The 20545-nt window shown below is 36.1% G+C and overlaps 2 protein-coding genes across 2 annotated transcripts in view; one reads left to right on the forward strand and one right to left on the reverse strand.

The window, feature by feature from the left end:
• The first annotated feature begins 15030 nt into the window (after nucleotides 1-15030).
• Nucleotides 15031-15972, forward strand: LOC105533587 (olfactory receptor 10Z1). The gene has a single exon (XM_011972057.1). The coding sequence runs from the start codon at nucleotides 15031-15033 to the stop codon at nucleotides 15970-15972; it is 942 nt and encodes a 313-aa protein (XP_011827447.1).
• Nucleotides 15973-19304: 3332 nt separating this feature from the next.
• The window catches only part of SPTA1 (spectrin, alpha, erythrocytic 1), a 75941-nt gene continuing 74700 nt past the window's right edge, over nucleotides 19305-20545 (reverse strand). Inside the window, exon 52 of the mRNA XM_011972058.1 lies at nucleotides 19305-19957. Within this exon, the coding sequence (XP_011827448.1) occupies nucleotides 19829-19957 (129 nt within the window). The 3' untranslated portion in view covers nucleotides 19305-19828. The remainder of the gene's footprint in view (nucleotides 19958-20545) is intronic.

Consider the following 20545-nt stretch of genomic DNA (forward strand, 5'->3'; position numbering starts at 1 on the left):
AATTTCATTTCTTATTTCTGTTACTAATATAAAAATTAATTTGATCTGTCATCTATTTATTTACCTATCAATCTATCATAACCTGAGATCTTGCTAAATGAACTTATTAGTTCTAGTAGCTATTTTTGTAGATATAGTGATATTTTCTAGGTACTCAGTCACATCATCTGCAAATGAAGAAAGTTTAATTATTCCCTCCAAATAAATGTACCTTTTATATCTTTTCTTACATTAGCACACTGGTTTGGGCTTTTAATAAGATGTTGTACATAGTTGGCAAGAGTGGACATCTTAGGAGAAGGAGTTCAATATTTTGCAATTAAGTGTGATGTTAGCTTCATGTTTTTCATAGAAACAAAGTATTTACCAAAAATAAATATTGATTTTTACAAATACATTTTTTCACAAATAGTGAGGTGAATAGATCAATGTGTCACCTTTTGTCTGTTAGTGTAGTGAATTATATTAATGTATTTTCAAAAAATAAATCAGTCTTGCACTCTTAGCATAAATCCCCTTTGACATGGAATATTATCCTTCATATACATTGATGTAATATGTTTTCTATTATTTTGTTAGAAACATTTTTGAAAGTATTTTAATATATTATAGTGGTCTCTAATTTTGTTTTCTGATAATATAATTCTTGGGTTTCAGTTTTAGTGCTATTCTGGTTTCATAAAACGAGATGTTAATGATTCTCCAACATCTTATTTCCTGAACCAATTTGTGTAAGCTTGTTTTATCTTTTCTCTTAAATAATGAAACAACTGTGAACTAGAGTTTTCATCCTGGGAAGTTTTATAGTTTAAAATCAATTGCTTAAACATAATTTTTATTTTTGGTAGGTTGTGGTTTTAAGAGAATTTGTTAAAATCTAAATTTTCTCCTTTATTGACAGTAACTTGTTCCCAATATTTGTAGGACCTGAATTAATATTCTCTCTTTCATCTCTGCTTTTGTAATTTCTTTCTTTTTATTCCTGGTCAGTCTTCTTAGGAATATATCAATTTCTCTAAGACCTGCAAAGACTCAAATTGTGATATTGCTGATTTCCTTTTTGCTCTTTTTAAATTCTTTACTTTTCATGTCCTTATTATTTTCTTCCTTCTCCTTATTTTTGGGTTAAATTTACTTTTTCTTTTACATTCTTAATTTTAAGCATAGATTATGCTTTTATTACTATCTTCTTTACTAATATCAGAATTTAAAACCATCTCTCTTTGCTGACAATATGATTCTATATCTAGAAAACCCTAAAGACGCCACCAAAAGGCTACAAGACAGATAAACAATTTTAGTGCTATTCCTACCAAACTACCACATCATTCTTCACAGAATTAGAAAAAAAAGTATTCTAAAATTCGTGTGGAACCAAAGAAAGATCACAAATAGACAAAGCAATTTGAAGTAAAAAGACAAAGCTGGAGGCATTACAACACCCAACCTCAAACTGTACTATAAGACTGTAAGAATCTAGTAAAAAAAGAAGCATAGTACTGGTACAAAAACAGACACATAGACCAATGGAAAAGAAAAAAAAAAAAAAAAAAACCTCAGAAATAAAGCCTCACTCCTACAACCATCTGATCTTTGACAACACTAAAAAAAACAAGCAATGGGGAAAGGACTCCCTATTAAACAAAAAGTACTGGGATAACTAGCTAGCCATAGGCACAAGATTGAAACTGGACTCTTACCTTTCACCACATATAAAAATCAACTCAAGATGAATTAAGAATTTAAAGGTAATACCCAAACTATAAAAATCCTATTAAAAAAAAATCTAGGAAATAACCCTCATGATATTGGCCTTTGCAAATAATTTTTGGCTAAGTCACCAAAAGCAATTTCAATGGAAACAAAAATGGACAAATGGGCCTAATTAAACTAGAGTTTCTGCACAACCAAAAATAAAAATAAAATTTAAAAACCTATAAATAGAGTAGACCAATAACCTACTGAAACCTACTGCATGGGAGACAATATTCACAAACTATGCATCAGACAAAGGCCTACTATCCAAAAGTCTATAGGAACTTAAACAAGTCAACAAGCAGAAAACATATAATTGCATTAAAAATGAGCAAAGAACATGAACAGATACTTCTCAAAAGAAGACATACGATTTGCCAATAAACATATGAAAAAATGCTCAGCATCACTAATCATCCAAGAAATCCAAATCAAAACCATAATGAGATACCATCTCCCAAAAGTCAGAGGGGCTATTATTAAAAATTCAAAAACCAACAGATGCTGGTGAGGCTCAGAAGAATAGGGAATGTTTATATACCGTTGGTTCGAATGTAAATTAGTTCAGCCACTATGGAAAGCAGTTTAGAGATTTTTCAAAGAACTTAAAACAGAGCTACCATTCAACTCAGCAATCCTATTACTGAATATACACCCAAAGGAAAATAGATCATTATACCAAAAGAGACATGCACTCATACGTTCGTCACCATGCTATTCACAATAGCAAAGACATGGAATTAACCTAGGTTCCCATCAATGAATGATTGGCTAAAGAAACTGTGCTACATATATACTATGCAATACCAAGCAGTCATAAAAAAGAACAAAATTATGTCCTTTGCAGAAGCATGGATGGATCTAGCGGCCATAGCCCTAAGTGAGTTAATGCAGGAACAGAAAGCCAAATACTGCATGTTCTCACTAATAAGTGGAGCTAAACATTGAGTACACATGGACATAAACATGGGAACAATAAATACTGTGGACTATTAGAGGAGGAAGGAAATGATGGCAGCATGGTTTGAAAAATTACTTATTGGGTACTATGCTCATTACCTGGGTGCAATACACCTATGTAACAAACCTGCACATGTACTCCCTGTATCTAAAATAAAAGCTGAAATAAAAAAAATTAAACTATAAATTTTCCCTTAACCAATTTTTAGGTGCATTTCACAAACAAAACAATTTTTGTTTTTATTATCATTCAGGTATAAATGTTTCTTTATTGAACTTGTGTATTACTTTTTGGCCACAAACTGTAAAAAAAGAGAGAGAGAGAGAGAGAGAGACAGATATTAGCCTGACTTTCTTCATTTGCCCACCATTTGTACCAATTACTTCATCCAGAGACTTATGTACTCAGATTGGCCCAGTTAATATTAAGTGGTCATCCTAGATTGGGACATGGGTTGAGAAAAAAGGATATTAAGCAATAAACATGGGAATTAGGGATGTTGTTTATGAAATAAAATAGAGATAGTAAGAATGGAGTGAAAAGGTCCAGTTATTCCTCCCATAGGTAAAAATTATGAAACATGGACAAAATCATTAGAAACAACGATTTGAAGTCATTAGATAAAACAAAAGTCGTCAGGAACTTGAGAAGCAGTTAATAATAAAATATTGCTATTTTATCTTATCAGTAAGAACTGTGAGTTTGAAGCTTTATTGTTTAGGAACAGTCTCCAGCATACCCAACCCAACCCCTAGAGGGCAGATTATAGAGTTTAAAGCAGACACAAAATTGGAAATTTAGAAGGGAAATTTTGTAAATGAGAGAGCTACAGAAGAGTTAAAATACCAAATCTGACTATTATCTCTGCAAAAGCCCTGACTTATCATGGGGAGCTCAGTGGAAGATAAAATACATACACAAGGAAAAGGGAATATACTCTTGAAAGACTGAATGACTCTTGGTAATATTTGTGAGTTTGATAGTTTATAAGCACTGCCTGAGTGTATTCCTTTTGTACCATACAGATTTGAAGGCTGCAAGTGAACACCATATTGGCGTAAGCTGTTAGACAGCAGAATTCAGAAGTGTTAAAGGAACTACAGAACTAGGAAAATGCAGAGAGAAAATCTCAAGATCTGAGGATAAATTCTGTACAAATATTTACTGTCAGCTAAACTACATGCAGACAGCTAAACTATACATTCAGTGGAGATAATCATGAGGCCAGACTAGAAAAGAAAGATAAAAGAAATGAAGCAGCATCTTGAAGCCGAACAACATGAAAAAATACATGAACTACTGCAAGCAGTTGGTGATAAATATTTTGCATTGCTCCAGAAAAATTAACTGCCTATTAGACACACAAAAAGAATAACTCCCCAAAAATCAGATTTTAGAATCACTACAATTTCTTTCTAAAATGTTCGGTTTTCAACCGAAAATATTTACTAATACAAAAATTTTGTAAACTATTTATACACAAGAAAAAATATAGCCTATAGAAATTGATTTTAAGTGAACACACAATTTGGATTTTGCAGTATTCACATTCAGGTTTTTTAGAAATATGATCAAAGAATAAAAGGAAAATATGCCAATAAAGAGTAAACATGTAGATAGTATAAAATGATAAAAAGAAAATTATAAAAAGAAACCAATTGGATATCTGGAGCTTAAAAGTCCAACAATGGCTGAACTGCAAAGTGTATGAAATAGCCTCAACAACAAATTGGAGATAGTAGAAAAAAGAATAAGTGAATCTGAAGCAATTTCAATAACAATTATCTGATCTGAAAAAATACAGAAGAGAAAATATAAATAAAATAAACAAATAAGACTTTTTTTTTTTTTTTTTTTTTTAACAGGATCTCACTCTGTTACCCAGGACAAAGTGTGATCATAGCTCATTGCATCCTTGACCTTCTGGGCTCAAGCAATCCTCTTGCCTAAGCCTTCCAAGTAGCTGGGGCTACAGGCATGTACCATCATGCCCAGCTAATTTTTTGATTATTTGTAGAGACAGAGTCTCACTATGTTGTCAAGGCTGGTCTCAAATTTCTGGAATAAAGCATTCTCCTACCTCAGCTTCCCAAACTGCTGGAATTGCAGGTGTGAGCCACCATGCCCAGCCTCTTTCAGACTTGTGAGACAATATTAAGTGATCCAACATATATGTAATTGAAATCTCAGAAAAAGACGGAAAGAAAAAAGACTTCAAGATGGCCAATTAGAAGAATTTCATGCTTGTATCCTTCATTTAGAAGAACCAAAATAGCATATAGACAGTCATACCACACATACATTATCCAAGAAGGAACACTGGAATTCAACAGAGAAGCAACAGGAAACATCAAAAGCAGAGAAAGAGAAGGGACAGGGTAGTGTGCCTGGCCAAGATCAACTGGGAGCCAGGAGTGACTTCCCATCATGGGCAAAGAGTAAGTGAGAGACTTCTAGCAGTCCACATTTGTACAATGGAATCATACAAATGTGGCCTCAAGAGAATCCCTTGATCCTCCCAACTCCTAAAATGAACATAGAGAGCTGCTGGGAGACTGTGGGATGGAACTGCTCCAGAAAGGGAACTCATGACGTGTCCCACACCCTGTCTGAGACATAATTGGCTACAGCAAAATGCCAGCTTCAAAACTAATCTTTGGCAGATCCCATGCTTTCCTGGGGCCCAGAAATTCTAGAACTGAGGTGTTTCAGAAATTCAAGCTATCACTTCTGGAATGGAATAATGAACGGGGGGTACTCCCAATGCTGGAGCTAAGAAGTATGCAAGGTGTGGGCTACAGCTGCCAGTGCCAGGAAGCAAGTGCTACCAGGACAGAGATGGGAATCTGAGTGGGGCACAAGTTGCCACTGAAACTTGGTCACTAGCTGGTTGGGGCTCCTGCAGCAGGAGCAGGAGTGTGAGCTAGTCATGGGCTATCACCACTAAACCTGGGAAGGAAGCCCTGTTGAGACAGGGGAATGAGAGGGACATTCTTTGCTGGCCTTGGCAGTGGTCACTGAGGATGACCCAACTCTCTCCATTGGCAAGGCCTCAACGTCGATGGTACTACCCCTCACTGAACACTCCACCTGGGGCCTGATTATTTCCCCTCCCAGCAGGCTAGTGCCTGCTCTTGTCATTGGCGGGGCTGGAGCACTGGGCGACCAAGCATGATTTTGCCCCCCACCCCGAGAGCACATCCCCTGAAGTCCTGGAAATTACCCAATCCAATCCACCATGTTGGACACCTGAGCACTCCTGGGTGCTCAAGTTTTGGTATAAACTTCTAGCTGTTACTACCTGTATTAGTCCATTTTCATACTGCTATGAAGAAATACCCAAGTCTGGGTAATTCACAAAGAAAACGGTTTCATGAACTCACAGTTCCACATGGCTAGGAAGGACTCACAATCATGGCAGAAGGTAAAGGAGGAGCACAGTCACATCTTACATGGCAGCAGGCAAGAGAACATGTGCAGGGGCACTGCCCTTTATAAAAAACCATTAGCTCTCATGGGACTTATTCACTATCATAAAAACAGCATGAGAATAAACTGTCTCCATGATTCAATTACCTCCTGCTGGGTCCCTCCCATGACACATGCGGATTATGAGAGCTACCATTCAAGATGAGATTTTGATGGGGACACAGCCAAACCATATCTCCACCTCAGATGGCACCTATGTGAAGGCCTGAAGACTGGCCCACCAAGCCCATCACATTCAGTGCCAACATCAACACACACCATACAGGACCCAGAGAATCATCAAACCACAGCTATTGCCATCACTCACACCATGCCAGCTTCCCGGTGTCCTGAGAACCTCACCACTCACCTAGTCTGCTACTGCCACTGCTTAATACAAATAAGTCACCCGGAGGCCAAAGAATTGGCTTGCCAGTAACTGCTAACACAGGTGTCAGTATATATCACCCTGGTGCATAAAGATAGGCACTCTCAGCCCACAGCTGCCACCACTAGGGCCTGACAACCAGCCCAACTGGCATCTTGGACTGCAGCACCATTTACCACAGCCTCCATTAATAACCACACCTTAATCCACCAAGGAAATCACAGATTCCACTAACCCTATTTGTAGTCAAAGAAATCATACAAAAACTACACTAATGCAAACACCTGGATTCAAAGCCAAAGTACTCTACCCAGCTAACACCATAGATACATCTTCAGGAAAAAGTCCTCCCCTACAAAAGTAAATTCAAAAATTGAAAGAAGTGATGGTTATATCAGATGAGGAAATATAAATATAAGACAAAAAAATATGGAAAAGCAAGGAAATATAACACTTCTAAAGAAACATGTTAAATTTCCAGCAATAGATCTTAAATTTTTAAAAATTCAAAATTCAAGAAAAAGAATTAAAAATATTTATTTTCAGAAAGCTCAGTGAAACCAAGAAAATTGTGAACAACAAAATAAAAAGCTACAAAAACAATAAAGGATGTAAATAAGAAATACGTTGTTTAAAAATAAACCAAATACAAACTCTAGAACTGAAGAATTCACTGAAGGAAATACAAAATACATTTGAAATTGTCTACAATAGACTAGATCAGGCAGAAGAAAGAACCCCAGAACTTGAAGACAGGTCTTTTAAAAATAATCCAGCCAGACAAAAATAAAGAAATAATTTAAAAAATGAACAAAGCCTTTGTAACATTTGAGATAATATAAAGCAATCAAATATTCAAATTATCAGTGTTTTCAAAGGCAAAGAGGCAATAAAATAATTCAAAAACCTATTTTTGCAAGTGATAGATAAAATATTTCCTACTTTAACAAGATATGTAGACATTCAGATACAAGAGGCTCAGTGATCCCTAGCAAGATATAATGGGAAAAGTGCTTCCCCGTGGCACATTATAGTCACATTTTCTAAAGTCAAAGAAAAAAGATGAATCCTAAAAATTGGAAGAGAAAAGCCTCAACTAATCTATGAAGGAAAATCTATTAGATAAAGAGTGGATTTCTCAGTAGACACCTTATAGGCCAGAAAAGAATAGGATATTTTCAAAGTGTGAAAAGGAAAAAAAAAAAAAAAACCGCTAACAACAAATAATACTATGTCAAGCAAAATTATCTTTCATAAATGAAGATGAAATAAAGTCTTTCTCAGATAAGCAAATGCTGAGGAAAATCATTACATTGAACTGACCCTAAAAGAAATGCTCAAGGAAGTCCTAAATCTGGAAGCAAAAGGACAACATCATGGAAACACATGAAGGTATACAACTCACTAGTAAAGCAATTGCACAAAAGGTAAAGAGAAAAGACTCAAATGATACCACTACAGAAATCCACCAGATCACAATGGTAGTCAATATAGGAAAAAGAAAGCAACAAAGAATATAGAAAACAACCAATGATATGACAACCTCACAATTACTAATAACCTTGAATGTAAATAGATTGAATTTTCTACTTAAAAATATAGAATGGGTGAATGAATTAAAAAACATGATCAAACTATATGCTGCTTAGAAAAAAACTGGCCTTAAGGAAAAACTTAAGAAGAATTTTTAAAAAATCATGAAACAAATGAAAATGGAAGCACAACACACCAAAACCAGTGGGATACAGCAAAAGTAGTGCTAAGAAGGAAGTTTATAGCAATACATGCCTACATCAAAAAAATCGAAAGATAAATTAACAGTCTAACAATGCACCTTAAGGAACTTGAAAAGCAAGAACAATTCAAACTTAAATTTAGCAGAATAAATGAAGGAATAATGATCAGAGCAAAAGTAAATGAAATAGAGACTAAAAAATTACAAGGGACAAAAAATGAAAATTTAGTTTTCTATAGAGACAAAAAAATTGATAAACCACTAGCTCAACTAATCAAGAAAAGAAGAGAGAAGACTCAAACAAAATTGGACATTAAAAAAAGACATTTCAACTGGTAAGACAGAAATTCAAAAGATCATCACACACTATGCTGACATATATGCTGACAAACTGGAAAACCTAAAGGAAATGGATAAATCCTGGAAATATACAACCTCCCAAGGTTGAGTCAGGAAGAAATAGAAAACCTGAACAGTCCAGTATCAAGTAGGGAAGTTGAATCGGTTATAAAAGGTCTCACAACAAAGAAAAGCCCAGGAGCACATATGTTCGCAGTTATATTCTACTAAATGTGCAAAGAACTAATGCCAATTCTTCTGAAACTATTCTAAAAAATTAAATAGTATGAAATTTTTTTCCAACTCATCTGTGAGGTCAGCATCACCTTGATATTACAACCAGATAAGGACACAACAACAAAAACAGCACATCACATGCCAATACTGTGATGAACACAAATGCATAAATGCTCAAGAAAAAACTAGCAAATGGAATCTTGGAGCTCATAAGAAATGTATATACAATGATCAACTGATATTTATACTGGGCGTGCAAGGATAGTTCATTATATGCAAATCAATAAACATGATACTTCACATTAATGGAATGAAGCATAAAAACCATATGATCATCTCAATAAATATAGAAAAAGCATTTGCTAAAATTCAACATTGCTTTATGATAAAAACTTTTAACAAGCTAGGCATAGGAGCAACATATCCTAAAATAATAAACATTATATATGATAAACCCATAGCAAACATCATGTGAATGAAGAAAATGTGAAAGCCTTTGTTCTAAGATATGAAACAAGGATGTCCACTTTCCCCAAAACTGTTCAACATGACACTGGAAGTTTCAGCCAGAGAAATCAGGAAATAGAAAGAAACCAAGGCATCCAAACTGGAAAAGAGGAAGTCAAATTGTCCCTCTCTGCTGTTAATATAATCTTATATGCAGCAAAATCTAAAGACTCCACCAAAAATTACTAGATTTGAATTCAGTAAAGTTGCAGGGTACAAAATTCAGTAGCATTTCCATATATCAATAATTATCTAGCTGATACAGAAATCAAAAGACAATAACCTTTATAATACCTACCCCCCTCCAAAAAATACAGAGGAATAAATATAACCAAGGAGGTAAAAGGTCTCCACAAGGAAAACGATATAACATTGATGAAAGAAATTGAAGATGACACAAACAAATGGCAAAACATCCCGTGCTCATGGATGGGAAGAAATAACAGCACAGAATAAGAAAAAAAAAAATCTAAAATTTATATAAAGCGCCAAACAAGCCTGAATAGCTAATGCAATTCAGAACAGAAAGAACAAAGCTGGAGGCATCACATTACCTGACTTCAAAATGTATTACAAGGATATAGTACCCAATACAGCATGCTGTTGGTAAAAAAAAAAAAAAAAAAAAAAGACACAAAAACCCATGGAATAGAATAGAAAGTCCAGAAAGAAAGTCACATTCTTAGAGCCAACTGATCTTCAACAAAGCCAATGAGAACTTACCTTAAAGACAGGACATGTTCTTCAATTTATGGTGCTGGAAAAATTGGATAGCCACATGCAGAAGAATGAAATTAGACCCCTGTTTCTCATCATAAACTCAAAATTGATTAATGACTTAAACATAAGACCTTAAATGATAAAACACTAGAAGACAATCTAGAGAAACATTTCCTGGACATTGGTTTAGGCAAGTAATTTATCACCAGGACATCAGAAGAACAGGTGACAACAACAAAAAAAATGGGAACACATTAAACTAAAAAGCTTCTGCATAGCAAAGGAAACAATCAACAAAGCAGAGAGCAATCTTTTGAATGGGAGAACATATTTCCAAACTATTTATCTTGCAGGGAAATTATATCCAGAATATACAAGCAACTCAACTCAGCAGGAGAAAAACCCAAATAATCCCATTAAAAAGTGGGCGAAGAACATGAATAAACATTTTTCAAAAGAAGGTATACAAATGGCTAACAAGTATATGCAAAAATGGTCAACACCAAAAATCATCAGACAAATGCAAATCAAAACCACAATGAGATATCATCTTACCTCAGTCAGAACGGCTGTCATTAAAAATAACATGCTGGTGAGGATGTGGAGAAAGTTTCACATATTTGTTAGTGGGAATGTAAACAAGTACAGTCACTATGAAAACAGTATGGAGAGTTCTCAGCTATTTTATCCAGCTATCTCACTACTAGATATCTATATAAAGGAAAAGAAATGGATATATCAAAGGGATAACTACTACACTCACATGTTTATTGTAGTACTATTTACAACAGCAAAGATATGCAATCAAGCTAAGTGTGCACAGATAGATGAATGCATAAAAAACAAAAATGCGGTAGATATACACACTGAAACAATATTCAGGCATAAATGGATGAAATCATGCCATGTGCAGCAACATGGATGTAACTGGAGGTGATTATCTTAAGTAAAATAAACCAGACACACAAAAAGTAAATACTGCATGTTCTCACTTGTATGTGGGAGCTAAAAAATTTGATCCCATGGAAGTAGATACTGGAAAGATAAATTAAAAATCCTGGGAAGGGTCAGGAGGAAGGGTTGCATGAAGATAATTTTGTTAAATAGCATTAGTCAGGGTTCTCTAGGGGGAAGGATGAATAGGATAGATGTATATATGAAAGGGAGTTTATTAAGAAGTATTGACTCAAACAATCACAAGGTGGAGACCCACAATAGGTCATCTGCAAGCTGAGGAGCAAGGAGTCCCAAAACCTCAAAAGTAGGGAAGCTAACAGTGCAGCTTTCGGTCTGTGGCTGAAGGCCTGAGAGCCCCTGGCAAACTAATGGTGCAGGCCCAGGAATCCAAAAGCTGGAGAACTTGGAGTGCGTTGTCCGAGGTCAGAAAGCATCCAGCACAGGAGAAAGATGGAGGCCAGAAGACAGCCAGTCTAGTCCTCCCACACCCCTCTGCCTTTTATCCTAGCTACACTGGCATCTGATTAGGTTGTGCCCATCCACATGGAGGGTGGGTCGGCCTCTTCTAGTCCACTGACTCAAACGTTAATCTCCTTTGGCAACTCCCTCACAGAGACACCCAGGAACAACACTTTGCATCCTTCAATCCAATCAAGTTGACACAATAATAACCATCACCCAGCACAAATACACAGTGAGATAGAGTAAATTCAATGCTTGATATCAGAATATGGTGACTATGCTTAACAAAAATGTATTGTGCTTGGGTGACAGAAGCTCTGAATACCCTGACTTGATTACTATGCATTATATACATGTAACAAAATATCTCATGTACCCTCTACATTTGTACAAACAAAAAAGAAAAAGATAAAGAAAAATATTGAAGAAATAATAGCAGAAAACTTCCCAAATTTGGTGGAAAATATTAATTTACTAGTTCAAGGTGTTCCATAAGCCACAAGTAAGAGAAACACGTAAGGTACATTCAAGTACATTTTAGTTAAATTTCTTATAGTAGAGAGAAAATATTAAAGCAAAAAGAGAAAAATGACACATTATTTAAGGGTGGAAAAATGATACAATTAATGATAGCATTCTCAACAGAAACTTTTGAGGACAGAGACATTGAAAATGGCATAGAAAGATGAAAGAAAAAAACCCTGATGACTAGTAATTTTATATCCAGCAAAAGTACATTTTACAAATAAAGAAAAAGTGAAGATATTTTCAAATAAATAAAAATGTAGATAATGTATTTCTAGCAAAACTACACCATAAGAAATACTAAGAGAAATCCTTAAGGCTGAAGGAACTTAAAATCTGATTTTATGAGAAAGAATGAAGAGCACTGAAAATGATAAACATTGGTTAAATATAAAAGATTATGCACAAAGGTAATTTTCTCTTAATTTCTTTATGATAGCACATGCCTGTTCAAAAATTACGACGACGTGTCAGTAGGTTTACATAATTGGGACTAAAACATTGCAAATTTTCTACATTTAACTGGAAATAATTCAATGTTAAGTTTAAGTAGATTATGTTAAAAATACATGCTGTAATTCCTAGACCAACAACTAAAACAACATTGCAAGAAAAATAGTTATAAAATTAATTGTTATTTTATTCCGACATCTAACTCATCTTTTGGATCTTCCTAACCCCACTGCAGGATCCTGGGAAATAGTATGGTGAACAAAAGAAAGGCTTCTTAAGTCTACTTGCCACTGCATCACCAATTGGCTGTGTTATCTTGGGTAAGTTATTTAATATTTTTCATGCCTCAGTTTTCTTATCAGAAAAATAGGAATAATAATAATACTTATATATTTTATTAAATTTATATAATGAAATTAGTCGATATCTGGTGATGAATACATGTTGCCAATTACCATTGTTGTTTCTATTAAATCAGTCAATGAGTGAAGATGTATGTTGAAGGTACAACTATTTACACGATTAGTATATCAGAGAAACATGCATTTTAAGAGTGACAAGTCAGATTAATCTAGTTGTAGGTAGACTTTTGGGACATTTTAAGGTTTCAGAACAATCTGAAGGTAGAAATATCACCTTCAGATTGTGAAGATTATATCAGATTATATCACGTATATCACATATCTGGATGCAGATATTGCAGCATAGTTGAAACAAAGGAAGAGGATGAAAATAAGGTAAAGTGGCTTTTAAAATGATGCATCTGAGTAAAAAATGGAATAGACAAATGAGGATGCAGGAATAGATTGACCCTGAAAGAGATCAGAATTTTCTTCAGAATGACTTCAAAACCAGACACATATCCAAAGTAGTTATATCAAGCTCTTGAGACAACAGTGGGGAACAGCTGAATTCTTGTTTCATTTTTAAATTATACATCTTATGCTATAAATTTATAAGCATAAGTCCTTAGTTCTGTAATTTTGGACCAGTTATTTAAAGTCTATTAAGCTCGGTTATACTTCTATAAAGTGTAACTATTAACACTATGTCACTAGGCTGCTGTAAATTTTAAAAGAGATTTATCTTGTGAAAAAAATTAATGTAATATTTAGCACATGGTACCATATTTATTATTTAAATCATGATCCTAGTATCTCTTGTTCACATTCCCCTTTCTGCTTTCCCCAAAAGGATATTCCCAACTAATGACACAAAAACACAATTAGATGCGCTTCCTGAGACAGCACCCATTGGGACTAGGGAGTCCTCCGAGAAAGAAGCTGTTTGGATGGAAGAAGATATTATTTACCACCTGGAACTAGGGGTGTGGAAGAAGGTTTCTTGGTATCATTTGGAGACATCACACTGCTCAGAATAGCAGATTCCAAAACGCATCTCAGGTCTTTCTCCTGTGGGCTAGCCTGCTGGGAGGCAGTCTAGTGCATGGGAACTAAAAGGCAGGACTTGCTTTATGAGCCTCTTCAGGTCAGTGTGAGCCTGTTCAGGTGAGGGGAGAATCATCCCTTGACTTATGCTTTGGTTTAGAGTAGAGTTTTTGGAGGCAGTAGTACCTGATTTTGGGCTGAGAGATGCCTGCTGCACAACCTGCCTCGAGCTCTGGCTTTTTCTTCAGTGCTCAACATAGATTCACAGGTAAAAGGAGCCTGCCCTACTCTGCCCAAGGAATTTGGAAAGGGTAAAATGGCATGGAAGAGGGGTTGTATAGATACAGTGATTATTGTTGAACAAGTTATTTCTTATTCTATGTTCATATTAGTGTGTGTTCCATAGTCTCTAAAGAGAGTCATCATTGCGTGGGGAAAATAAGGATAGGTTAAGACTCACCATACCTGTTTTCTAATCCTGGTTCTATGTGACTTCAAGAAAGTCACTTCACCTCTCTTAGTCTTTGTACCTGATCTATAAAACAAAATCCATTAAGATCAAGTCTCCCCACCTACCCACAAAGTTCTTACAAGCAATATGGGTGTGTCCATATGTGTATTTTCACATGACAGTGTAGGTATAAAGACAATATAAATGTATATGTTGTGTGTGTATCTTTATATGTGATGTGTGTATCTATGAATTTGCACACTCTAAATACATATGTATTTGTAATGTGTGTGCATGCCTGATAAATTCGTGGATATGGCCATTAATATCAAATGTACAATTTATAGTTTTGAATGTGTAAAATATGCATAATTATGTGTAAATGCTATAAAGCATATATACACCTGCATGTATGTAGTCATATGTATGTTTGTGTACAAATATGTGCATATGAATGTCTGTGATTGTGTATCTGTGTATATGTATATGTACATACAGTCATGTGAGAATGGACCCATACATTTGTGTATAACAAATACTTTTTTGAAGTTTGAGTAGAGTCTAAATCAGAGCTTCCTTTTTAAGTTACAACAGGAACAAGAGAAAAAGAATCCATATCATCCACCTTTTAAAGAAGCCAGGTACCTACTAGCAAGGTGGAAGAAATCATCAAATCTATCAGGGATGGGGCAAACCAATGTAACCTCCTGGAGGGATTTTGTCTTCCTGGGCTTCTCCGGTTCTGGGGAGTTGCAACACCTTCTCTTTGCCTTGTTCCTCTCTCTGTATCTCGTCACTCTGACCAGCAATGTCTTCATTATCATAGCCATTCGGCTGGATAGCCATCTGCACACCCCCATGTACCTCTTCCTTGTCTTCCTATCCTTCTCCGAGACCTGCTACACTTTGGGCATCATCCCTAGGATGCTCTTTGGCCTGGCTATGGGGGACCAGGCTATCTCCTATGTGGGCTGTGCTGCCCAGATGTTCTTTTCTGCCTCATGGGCCTGTACTAACTGCTTCCTTCTGGCTGCCATGGGCTTTGACAGATATGTGGCCATCTGTGCCCCACTGCACTATGCCAGCCGCATGAATCCTACCCTCTGTACCCAGCTGGTTGTTACTTCCTTCCTGATTGGATACCTCTTTGGACTGGGAATGACACTAGTTATTTTCCACCTCTCTTTCTGCAGCTCCCATGAAATCCAGCACTTTTTTTGTGACACACCGCCAGTGCTGAGCCTAGCCTGTGGGGATACAGGCCTGAGTGAGCTGGGGATCCTCATCCTCAGTCTTCTGGTCCTCTTGGTCTCCTTCTTCTTCATCACCATCTCCTACGCCTACATCTTGGCGGCAATACTGAAGATCCCCTCTGCAGAGGGGCAGAAGAAGGCCTTCTCCATTTGTGCCTCGCACCTCACAGTGGTCATTATTCACTACGGCTGTGCCTCCTTCATGTACTTGAGGCCCAAAGCCAGCTACTCTCTTGAGAGAGATCAGCTTATTGCCATGACCTATACTGTAGTGACTCCACTCCTTAACCCCATTGTTTATAGTCTAAGGAATAGGGCTGTACAGACTGCTCTGAGGAATGCTTTCCGAGGGAGATTGCTGGGTAAAAGATGAAGGTTACACCAATAGGACACTTTCTTCTGTGTAGGCTGGGCATAGACCAAGAACCCAAGCCAAAGGGCCAGGTATTCAAGTCCTCAGGCCAAAGCTTTCCTACCCCCAATCATCTGGAAAAGCCTTATCCTGCCTCTTGCCCTTCCCCCCGACTGCTTGGAAATGCAAAGGCGGTGCTTCCTGCTCTGCTCACTGTGCACAACTCAAAATGAGCCCAAAATCTGAATTTTAACTTTCAGCCTCTTAGATGCCACCCCTAGTTACTGAAACCCATTAAGAATTAAAAAATTTAATTAAGGTAATCAAGAATTTTTTAATTGAGCTGAACAGAAGTTTGGAGTGTTCAAGGTCAAGGCAGGGCTGGCAGGAGCCTATCAGGGATACTGTAGAGATTTCTAAAATCATTACATAATTAGACTATTTGACCTGTAGTGTTCTTCCAAGATTGGAAACCTGGTGAATATCAGCTTGACAGGTTAGTTTAAAGCTGTGTTAATGAACAGGTGGGTCATTTTTACTCCCACTGAGTGTCTTTCATCTTTTTATGCTTTTACTATTTTTTTAATTTCAACTTTTATTTCATATACAGTGGGGCACATGTGCTTATAGGTTCATCATTGTGCTATTGACAGTAGCAAAAACATGGAATCATCTTTTTATATAGTTGCCCTTCCTATCTCTGACTCTATTACTTTGCCCTTTTTGTTTTAATTGATTTTCCAAGCTGGGTGGATTCTATTTCAGAAAATATATTTACTTCCTTTTTTTTGGTAATTGTTAATGCTCTCTGATAGCTTCAGAATCTTGCATGTTAAAAACCCTTCTCATTTGGGTCACTCACCAAACTGGATACTGTTCTTTTGAATCTATTGCAAAACTATCTATTCTGCCTATTTCACTTTCCACATATAATATGGTTATATATAGTGGCAGACATTATTTGAGAAAGTGTCATGAACTCACAAGACCGTCTAGCAGGAGTTTGAATCCAAACTCTTCAACTTACTAGCTGTGTGACTCTAGGTAAGTTATTTAACATTTTTCAGCTTCAGAGTTCTTATCTTTAAAATGGTTATAACTTCAGTTTTGTGTTGGTGGCTAAACAGGATCATGCATACAAAGAATTTAGCACAACCCTTGGATCATAGTGATCTTCCAATAAATTCCAGTTGCTACTATTAAAATGTGAGAAGGAAAAAGATACTGGCTTTTAGTTCAGGTAGAGTTTACTCTAGGTAGAGGATCAGAGAAGACTTCATGTGTTAAATAGTATTTGAACTTGTTCCTAAAGGATGGATGAGCTTTGAATGCACTGACGGCGGGGGGAAAGTATATTATCAGAAGAGAGAACATAAAAGCCAAAGGCTTGATGGTAAGACAATATAGGCCTGTTTCAGAGTGTGTGAGTTATTCAGAGGGGCTGGAAACACCTCACAAATGATGCTGAGAAGTTAGTTTGAATCAAGGCTTACTTGAAAGAATTTGAATACCTTGCTTCAGACATGGTCTTTTTGTCTATAGGAGATATAAAGCACAATAAAACGTTGAACAGAGAGTGGATCTGGGAAGGGATTTAGGAAGATTAATCTAGCAGCAGAGGGGATGATAGATTTCAGCAGAGAGAAACCAGAGGCAAGGAGATCAGCAAGAAATCCATGGATATCAGCTTAAAGAAAGGCAAAGAGGCTTTAATATGGATAGTGACATTCAGAGACTGAAGGAAATCACAAACATGAGATTTTGAGAAGATAGAATTCATAGGATTTGGCAGTGAGAGAGAAGTGGGGCATGGCTTGAAAGACGAGGAAAGAGCTTAGGCTGAGAAGATATTTTTCAGACAGCAATCCATATTTTTCTATGCTCTCAGGAAAGAAACACATACTCTAGTTGGAATTTGATGAAAACTGAATTTGAGAGGAAGGAAGCTAGATCTCAGAGAACGGGATGAAGACAAGTAGATGAGTTAGACAGCCAAAAGGGCCTCATCAGAGAGAAGGTCATCTACTCTAGAGTTCTCCATATAGGGAGAAGTAATCTCTCATTGCACTGAGGCCATGTGAGCAAATTCATTTCACCAATTCATTCAGTCTGCCCAGCATAACATTGCCTAAATGCATAGTGACCAAAGGTTAGTAAGGATGTTTCAAGTATTGCTAAGTAATACTTAATGGTCTAACTTCCACATGTAGTAGTCTTAAGTATGGAAGGGTGTAAAATCACTTGGAGGGATTTTTCCAAATAGGTGTTTCTGGAATCTATCTCTATTTGTTTCTACCTTGAAACAATTGATCTGGGATAGGGAAAACATAATAGTCTTCAAAATCTCGTTTGGTGATTCAAATTTCCTCCCTTGATTAAGTATGTGACTATGTGCTTAAAAAGGGCAAACTCTTCTTCCGGGTACACACATTTGACTCACTAAAATGACTAATAATTTGATCTAGGTCTTGAAAATTTTTGGCAGGGTTAGCATTGGGGGAATGGAACCACATCCACTTTTGCTTGTGATTATTTTCAGCACAAATAGTTTTAGACTATCCATACATGATAAGTATGATATTAAACGATGCTAATTTGTGATGGCCTATATCTTTTCCAACTGTACTATTTTTGGTAACTCATAATTAGACAATTTAGACATTTGTGAACATTAATTTTGAAAATACTTTCTGCTTGTTATATTCCATAGTATTTGACAATTTAAGAAAAGAGTCACTAAAATACCTGTATGTTGTTGGTATCAATGATAACATTTTAGCTTTAACGATTTTTTTGTTTAAAAAAAGGCTCTTATGACAGGATTTGTCCTGCACAGATTCATTTCTATGCAGAGGAAGGGACTGAGACTTAAGATGGTAATCAAGGGGCAACATTAATGGATTGGTAATTGGGGACTATTTGTGCAGAATGCTAGCAGTTTTATACACAGCAAATAAGTGATCTAAGAATTCTCACCAGCTAATGACACCATTACCTTTTATAAATCAAATCAGAATGTCGGCATGTAAACCTGTTTAGACTAAACCTGGCCTGAAAATTTATGAAGATATTATCACCTCTTCTTTTTTTAAATTAATTCTTAATTTTATAAATAATTCTATTAACTTACTTTAATTGGATATAGAAGTATTATTTTTATTACATTAAAACTTAAGAGAAAATACGGGTGCTTGGAGGACAAGAGAAAGCCCTGCTATGCTGGAATTTTGTCATTCTGAGAGTAATGACAGCTACCATAATTTTGAATTATGGAAAAAAAAGTTAAGAAGAAAACAGGTGTTACGTTGATCTGTGTGTTGTTTCATTGTACAAACTAAAATATTCATGTTCTCCAGAATATCAAATATCTTTATTTTCAAATTTAAATTTAAACACATTCCAAAGTTTAAAAAAATTGTTTGCAAATTGCCTTGGATTTTATTTATTTACTATACCATGGCCCTTCTTTACAGTAAAATTAGCTGCCCACTCTTATATAAGTACAGTTCTCAGAAATATAGAAGCTCAACATTTCACTTAACTTTGCCCCAAAAATATTTTTAAAAAGAATTACTATATAATAGGAATAAAGCATAATGATAAAGACATGCAAAACAGAACAAATAAAAATAGAAACTTTGACACCCCTCAGCAGTGACTAGTTGCATACAAAATAGCATCCACTCCTCCAACTCTATTAACCTTTCTATCTCCCACCCTTGAGATTTTTTAAGGTCCTGCAATAAATGTAATATGCACACAAACACAAGCGCACACACACACGAGGCCATCTTTATCTTCCATATTTGCCTGTACTCTTCACCCCCCAGTAAATTTCCCACAACACTAAGATTTTCTATGATCCACGAGGAGCTGCTTATGAGTTGCCAAAATAGGAATTGGTGAAGCCAACGTAGTCATAGCCAGAGAGATGGCTTCGACCCTGTGGGTCCATATATTGCTGCATATGTGTGGCACAGAATGACACTTGCTCTGGGGTAAGGGCCTGAAAAGTATAAAAAGAGAAAAATACGGTTATAGGGATTCAAAATAGCTGGTTCCTTGGGGCTTCCCATATTATGCCCTAAATGCAGGAGATGGAGAGTCTCTGGAAGATGCAAGTGCTGTTTCTATTACACACAATTTTTTTCTCATAAATGTATAACATCTAATGAGTAACTTAACTTTTAATCTCAGCCCTTTCTTGAAAAAGAGCTTACTTACTTTGATTATTCTGTAAATCTCATTCCCTAAAGTTGTTTTATTAAATAGAGGGAGTTATATGCCTAACAACATTTGTTGACCACTTGATCTATTTCATCCTCCTGGCTGCTTTGAGATGTGGGGACTAGCATGTTTTATGAGTAAGGTAAAATACTCAAGAAGGTAGAATAACTCACCAGTGGTCACACTGCCAGAAAGTGGCAGAGCTGGGACTTGAACTTATGATCCTCTTATACCAAAGAGTTCCTCTATTGGCTGTGCTGTTTGACTACCAAGTAGATCCCTAAAGATTCCAATAAGTTAGCACGTGGGTGGGTGGATGGTGGGTTCCAGATATTGTCTGAAAGACCACATCATTTTCTTTTTGTAA

The sequence above is a fragment of the Mandrillus leucophaeus genome, unplaced genomic scaffold (assembly GCF_000951045.1).
Source record: "Mandrillus leucophaeus isolate KB7577 unplaced genomic scaffold, Mleu.le_1.0 Scaffold1265, whole genome shotgun sequence".
NCBI lineage: Eukaryota > Metazoa > Chordata > Mammalia > Primates > Cercopithecidae > Mandrillus > Mandrillus leucophaeus.

Excerpts from the sequence above, each read along its gene's own strand:
- LOC105533587 (XM_011972057.1), top strand. The coding sequence starts at position 15,031 with ATGGGGCAAACCAATGTAACCTCCTGGAGGGATTTTGTCTTCCTGGGC.